We start from the raw sequence: 8,016 nt of genomic DNA on the forward strand, positions 1-8,016 counted from the left end.
AACGCCACGCAACAAACAAATTCCGACCCTTTTAACCTTGAACCTCTACTATTTTCGGATATTGCAATATCAAAAAAGAGGAAATTATCCAATACCACTGCCAAGCCTATTCCTAACCCAAAAAACACCCTACAAAAACCGGACATAAAACGACCTAGATCCAATATGCTTTATATGAAACACCTAGCAAGAAGTGGGCAAAAACTCAGAATTTCACATCTAGCTAAACGTAATAAATCCTCGTCTAATGGTGGAAGTAACACATCCGGCTACTCGAAGGGAGCTCACATAGACACGACGCGTAACAAAAAGAATAATAAATCAGGCTCCACCTCCAGCAAAAGTTTAGACACGTTTGAATTCGGGAAATGCATCGGGATTCGACGCAACCTCCAATGAATCCATCCTCCTTCACATCGATATTTGTAAGTCTTTTTCTCATGTGTACAATTTCTTTAAATATTCGGGGTATTGGACAAACGGGTAAAATAAGTTGGCTAAAACGTATCTGCAACAAAGAAAAACCAACGATTTTAGGTCTACAAGAAACCAAATGCGGACAAACAGGTGATAACACCATTGAATCTTTCTGGGGTAATTCTGATTTTAAATTCGTCCAAAAGGACTCGGTTGGTGCTTCCGGTGGTATCTTAACTATTTGGGATACTAATATCTTTTCGTTCAATTATGCGATTGAGGGCGAATTCTTCTTAGCAATACGCGGAACATGGGCAGGGCATGTTTCTGAAATTGCTTTCATTAATGTATATGGTCCTCATTCTTCCTCAAAAAAACTAAGACTCTGGAACGAACTCTCATCTCTCATTAACTCTCTTAACATTCCACACATTGTCTTTGGTGACTTTAATGAAGTAAGAAACAAAACAGAACGCATGAATACAGATTGCAATCAACATTGGGCAGATAATTTTAATAATTTCATAAATAACTCCGGATTAATTGATCTTCCATTAGGTGGAAAAAGATTCACAAGGATATGTGAGAAAACAATGAAATTCAGTAAACTTGACCGATTCCTTGTCTCTGATAGCATTTTCACCATCTGGCCCAATACATCCTCCAAAACTCTTGATCGTGATCTTTCCGATCACTGTCCTATCATTCTAAGAAATAACCTCCTCGATTCAGGCCCTAAACCAATACGTGTTTTTGACACATGGCTCGACCTTAAAGATGCCGACATTGTCATTGAAAGAGCCTGGTCGATTCCGACTACTGGTAATAGGCCAGACTGCATCTTCCGTAATAAATTAAAAAACGTAAAAATGGAGCTCAAAAAACATAGTATTCAACTTGATAACATTGACTCACAAATCCGAGATCATATTTCTGAATGTAATAATTGGGAACAAACTGCCGAAACCAGACCATTATCTGAATCGGAAAAACAAAAATGGATCGATGAAAAAATGCAGCAAACTGTCAAAGAAAAAAAGAAAATAAACATGCTTAAACAAAAATCCAGAATCAAATGGGCGCTTGAAGGTGATGAAAATTCAAAATATTTTCACAATTATATTAAAAAAAGAACATGTAAAAACAACATCCACGGCCTGTCAATCAATGGAACATGGTCTGAAGATCCTAATCTAATAAAACAAGAAGCATATTCTTACTTTAAAAACGTCTTCCTTTCCAAACATCTTCGTGACGAATGCCCCTTCGACAATGTACCACATCTCGATTACATCACCTCTTTAGACAATCAACTATTAGAAGCTAAAATTAATGAAACAGAAATATGGGAAGCCATAGGTAACTGTGATAGTTCCAAAGCTCCCGGCCCGGATGGCTTCAACATGAAATTCTTCAAAAAACATTGGGAACTGATAAAAAACGACCTAATTAATTGTCTAGATTGGTTCTGGACAAACGCGGAAATCTCCAGAGGTTGTAATGCTTCCTTCTTCACCTTAATTCCGAAAAAATCTAATCCAATTGAACTAAATGAATATCGACCAATATGTCTAATAGGTAGCTATTATAAAATCCTCACCAAAATACTCTCCAATCGCCTTGCAAAGGTCATCCATAAAGTCATAGGATCTGAACAAACTGCTTTCCTCAAAGGCCGCAACATCCTTGATAGTGTCCTAATTGCAAACGAAATAATAGATGAATTAAAACGTAAAAAACAAAAAGGCCTAATCTTTAAAGTTGATTTTGAAAAAGCATTCGATTGCATTGAATGGGACTTTCTATTTAAAACCATGCAATCTATGGGTTTTGGTTTAAAATGGATTGGTTTCATCCGGGCATGTCTTTCCTCATCGTCTATATCGGTCTTAATTAACGGGTCTCCCACCAAAGAATTCTCTCCCGAAAGGGGAATCCGACAAGGTGATCCCATATCGCCGTTCCTATTCATCATTGTTGCTGAAGGTCTTAACATACTTGTCAAAAGAGCATTAGCCAATGGTCATTTGCAAGGGTTAAAAATCGGACATGATAATCTCACTATCACACACCTTCAGTATGCAGACGATACAATCTTCTTCGGTGAGTGGTCTAAACGAAACGCAAAACACATCTCCAAACTCCTTAAGTGCTTTGAAAATATTTCGGGGCTCAAAGTTAATTTCCGCAAAAGCAAGCTCTACGGTATCGGTACCTCTCTGATCGAAACCGAGCAAATGGCTCAGTACATTAACTGCTCTGCTGGATCTACCCCTTTTACTTACCTCGGACTCCCTATCGGAGTCCCCACTTCACACTTTTCGTCTTGGCAACCAATCGTTGAAAAATTCGATAAAAGACTAACGGATTGGGCTGCCAAATCCATTTCATTCGGAGGCCGTCTTACAATAATCAAATCTATTCTAAGCAGTATCCCTTTATACTACTTCTCCTTATTCCATGCACCATCCGCTATCCTTAAGGTTCTCGAATCTAAAAGGCGGAAATTTTTCTGGGGAGGTTCTTCAAATGATAATAAAATTAATTGGATTAAATGGGACCAAATAATCTTACCTTACGAATGCGGGGGCTTAAACGTGGGATCCCTTTTTGCTAAAAACATATCACTACTTTGTAAGTGGTGGTGGCGCTTTAAAAATGAAAACAACGCATTATGGGTAAAAATAATCAAAAGCATTTATGGGCCGGGGGGGGGGGGGGGTTGGATACTAACATCTTGTGCAGGAACATTTCAGGTCGAACCATTTGGAAAGAAATTATCAAAGCCGGAAAAACTGCGGACAACGTAGGCACATCCTTCACTTCCTCAATTTCAAAGCGCATCGGGAATGGCACTTCAATTAGTTTTTGGAATGATATATGGATCGGAACTGAGAACTTAAAAACATCATTCCATAGATTATTCATGTTGGAATCCCAAAAAGAAGCAACCGTAGCTGAAAGAATACTGCGTAGTAATTCCACTTCGACTGGAAACTGGGACTGGTCCAGACCTCCTAGTGGCCGCGCATTGGATGAACTCACGGAACTTAATAATCTTATAACTTCTGTAAATATTTCAGATTGCCCTGACTCATGGAAATTCTCCCTCGACGCATCCGGAATCTTCACTACATCAACAATGTCAAATCTGATCAATACTCTGAAATCTGGTGCAAATTCAAGAAACCTGTCAATAACTCGCAACAAATACGTTCCACAAAAGGTCTTCATCTTCCTATGGAGGGTGACCCAGCAAAAAATCCCTGTTAGAAGTGAACTTGATAAAAAAGGAATTGACCTCGATACGATCTTATGTCCCTTATGCGAGCATCATATCGAAACCACTGAACATACATTGGTAAATTGTCAAAAAGTGTCTCCAATTTGGTCACAAATTCTCGACTGGTGGAATCAAAACAGCGCATTTATATCTAACATCAACGAAGCCACCATCACCGATCAAGGCTTCACATATAACTCAACCGGTTCGTCCCTTTGGCAAGCTACTAAATGGATCACGTGTTACATTATATGGAAACACAGAAACCTGAAGATCTTTTCCGGAAAAATATGGAATCCCGCAGCAATAATTTCTGAAATACAAACCCAAAGTTTTAGTTGGATTTCAAACCGTTCAAAAAAAATAATACCAATCGAGTGGCACCAATGGCTTCTCAACCCGTCATTCTATGTATCATCTCCCTCATCTCGCACGGGTGTCGGTTAAAATGTAGATAGTTTTAATCAGGTAGTGTTCGTTATTCTAGTTAGCCTATGTGGGGTAGATTAAATGGGTTGGTTGTGTGTCAACTTTGTCGCCGCTTGATCGGCACGGTTGCGCCCTCCTCCCCCGCTTGAATACTCAAGTTCGTTCCCTCATAGTGTTAGCTAGTATACGTCACTCCAGATTCTCCAATTTAGTTTTATCTCATTCCACTTTTCCGACTGTTTCGATTGTCTATAGCAATGTATAGTAGCATATAGGGACTTGTAATACTATAATTCGAGTAATATTAATAATATTCTTTTTTGCTTTTCAAAAAAAAAAAAAAGGCTAAGCTAATAATCCGTCTAACAGTATATGACTACAACACATGCACAAGTCATATATGAAATATAAATTTCTTGTTAAAAAGTTACATAATCATATGCCGAAAAGAAAGAATCATCCCTTTATTTTTAAATATATTTATTGTGTGTTATTCAATAATGTGGTGTTGTGAGATACATAAGACGGGTTTTCTCAATTATCGTCGGGACTTTGAATAGGCACGCATGTTGCAAAGCTAGTACACAATTTTTTATCGTCACACTTAAAATTTACGTTACCTTGAAGCATTTTCAGACACCAATTCATACATTTATTAGGAACTTCACACATATTTGTACTGCGGGCAGTTGCACATTCTTCTGCTATTGAAACTTCTACACAAATTATGCAAAAAAAACAATTAAATTAATCAAACATTACTTTGTTAAGATGTTAATCTATGTATATTCTCTACTATCTAATAAAATTCTATAATGATACCGAATGAAATTTTATACTTTATCTTAACTATAATCACGCTACATGTCATTACTAGATGACTCTAAGTAATGTCATTATTACTTAATTATAATAATAAATTTAATAAATTAAAATAATTACCACGTCACAAAAAAAAAAAAAAAAAAAAAAAAAAAAAAAAAAAACCGTCAACATAACAGCATAAACAGGCCCATTAATCCAAATTAAATACCACAATTTAGCTCGTCCATTTATTTGTTTTTCTGACTTTAGACAACACAAACGTTTGTAATGGTGCATTTTTGGGTAAAATATTCTGAAGCGTTGGTGTTCAAGAAACGCTTTCAAGAGAGGCTTTCGCTAGTGACGTGAGGACTTTTGATTGGATGAGTGATAAATTGGTTGGTTAAAATTAAAATGTGTTGCTTTGATTATTTATTTATTTTGATTGTTTGAGCAATAGTTTTGCAGATTTGCAAAGGAAAAAAGATGTTTCACATTGCAACTCGATATTTGCAAAGTAGAAGATGGAATCTTTTTTATTTGAATTTTTCTGCAAATATTCCATTTAACCCCCTAAAGAATGTGGTAGTTTACAAAATGAATACACAAATTACTAAATTATTTTAATTTAGCCCCCTTTGAGTTTTTTTATGATTTTATTTTATTAATAATTAAAGTGTACTTTTTTAAGATTTTATTTTATTAAAGTATATTTTAAATTTATTTTTGTGAGTTTATTTAGATTTAGATTTATATTATATCTATTTAATGTTTAAATTTAACAAATATATTATAATAAAATTTTATTAATAAAAAATATAATTAATGCCACGTCAGTATTTATTTTCTCAACAACATTCCTCACTTTACAACCACTTCTCTTATCATTCTCATCTCACAGTCATAACCGGAAAAAAAAACCGCTTATCCACTCCAGGTCAGCGCCACAATCATTTTGTTCTTTAACAAACCTTTCAAATATTTTATTCATTAGTATTTTACTCCTTAAATCCAAAGCGTTTACCATCATCTCTTTGGATTCATCTGCTCATACACTTAACATCAATTAGTATCTTAAATCTGAATCCTTTACGATCACGAACTCACATTCATTCGATGTTCCTTTCTTGAAAGAAATTAGGTACTATATGTTGGATGGTGCTTTGGTCAAGCCCACAATGGTTTTGTTGACTCAATTCCAACTTGGTTTCACACTAGAATGAAGACTACATACATGCATGACAATTATTATCTAGTAAACTCTAGAATGCCAACTATGTTATGAGTTGTATTTGAGATGTCAAATTCAAATTGTATACATATTGGTATTACAAGTCAAAGAAAGGGGATGCACTAGAACTTATAACTTGTTGACAACTTGTTTACAACTTGTTTTAAACAAATGACAAATGGAAGGAGTATGCAATTTGAAGTCTTATTCCTAACATACAAGTTCAACTATAAAAGGAAGTGCATGGATTTCATTTTGATCATCCCATACTTGAAAGAGTTTAATTAACTCTTGTAAAAGTAGTATAGAGAAAAGAGTGAGGTATAGAATTGTTAATCAAAATTCTATACGAGTGAGTTAAGAGGGGAGTGTTATAATCTAGTGAGCGGTCTAAATACGTTGTTAGTATTTTAGATCCTGGATTGAGTGATACACTGTAACCTCGAATTTGTCATATTTGCTAATAAAATCCTTCCCTGCTTCCGCCCGTGGACTAGGCCTCACGCCGAACCACTTAAAATCTTGTGTCTTTATTTATTGCTTAATTGTTCTATTAATTTCTCGGGTCTTGAAAGTGCGCTAAATCACAACAAATTGGTATCAGAGCTATAGCTGTGATTAAATATACAAGATGGCGATAATAAGGTCCGACGTAGAGAAATTTAATGGCCAGAACGATTTTGGTCTTTGGCGAATGAAGATGCGGGCTCTACTGAGCCAACAAGGTTATTTGTTAGCTTTGAAAGGGAGAGAATCTCTACCCGAAAAGTTGACAGATGAAGAGAAGGATGAACTTCTGGAAAAGGCACACGGCATGATTATTCTAAATCTTGCCGATTGTGTGCTTAGAGAAGTTGCGGCAGAAACCACACCGGCTGGACTTTGAAAACAGCTAGAAACTCTATATATGACTAAGAGTCTCACGAACCGGTTGTATATGGAACAACGGTTGTATACTCTTCGGATGAAAGAAGGTTCACTAAATGATCACATCGATGAGTTCAATAAAATAATTTTGGACTTGAATAATATTGGTGTGAAAATTGATGATGAAGATCAATCGTTAATTTTCTTATGTTCCTTGCCAAAATCGTACGAGCATTTGGTTACAACTCTACTATATAGTAGAAAAACTATTTCCATGGAGGATGTCAAATCTACCTTAAACTCTAGCGAGTTAAGGAAGAAATCATCAGCGGATTATGTGGAAGAAAGTGTGGAAGGTTTGGTGGCGAGAGGAAGACGTAACGATAGAGCATCAAATAGTAACAACAAGGGTCGTTCTAGATCAAAAACAATATCTAGAAAGATCAAGTGTTACAATTGTCACAAGGAAGGTCACATGCGAAGAGACTGTCCAGACTTAAAAGGAAAGAGAGATATTTGGAATGCAACGGGAGCCGATAAAGTTGTCGCGGTTGCAGAAAATGATTCTGATAGCGCAAATGTTCTTAGTGTTGCCGATAGCCGCTCAGTTGACGAGTGGATTCTTGATTCAGGTTGTTCTTATCATATGTGTCCTATTAGGAATTGGTTTGCCACCTATCGAGAAATAAATGGTGGTAAAGTCCTTATGGGAAATGATGTAGCTTGTAAGGTTGTTGGCATAGGAACAATCCAAATCAAGATGTATGATGGCACGGTGAGGACTTTGACAGAAGTCAGGCATGTTCCAGAATTGAAGAAGAATCTTATTTCCTTGGGTACTCTGGAATCCATCGGTTGCGAGTATCGAGCTCGAGGTGGAGTATTAAAAGTCTCTAGAGGTGCACTTGTTGTGATGAAAGGTGAAAGGTTCAACGACCTTTACTTGTTAAAGGGTAACACGGTCACTGGTGCGGCTGGAGTTTCT

General features: G+C 36.3%; 1 protein-coding gene across 1 annotated transcript; it reads left to right on the forward strand.

The window, feature by feature from the left end:
* Positions 1–440: 440 nt before the first annotated feature.
* Positions 441–2,064, forward strand: LOC139864463 (uncharacterized). The gene is made up of 2 exons (XM_071853044.1): positions 441–1,442; positions 1,996–2,064. Exons 1-2 carry the CDS (start codon positions 441–443, stop codon positions 2,062–2,064), a joined length of 1,071 nt encoding a protein of 356 aa, XP_071709145.1.
* The last annotated feature ends 5,952 nt before the right edge of the window (positions 2,065–8,016 follow it).

The sequence above is a fragment of the Rutidosis leptorrhynchoides genome, chromosome 8 (assembly GCF_046630445.1).
Source record: "Rutidosis leptorrhynchoides isolate AG116_Rl617_1_P2 chromosome 8, CSIRO_AGI_Rlap_v1, whole genome shotgun sequence".
NCBI lineage: Eukaryota > Viridiplantae > Streptophyta > Magnoliopsida > Asterales > Asteraceae > Rutidosis > Rutidosis leptorrhynchoides.

Excerpts from the sequence above, each read along its gene's own strand:
- LOC139864463 (XM_071853044.1), top strand. The coding sequence starts at position 441 with ATGTGTACAATTTCTTTAAATATTCGGGGTATTGGACAAACGGGTAAA. Across the intron at positions 1,443-1,995 it reads ATGAAAAAATGCAGCAAACT|GTAGCTATTATAAAATCCTC; the intron begins GTCAAAGAAAAA and ends TATGTCTAATAG.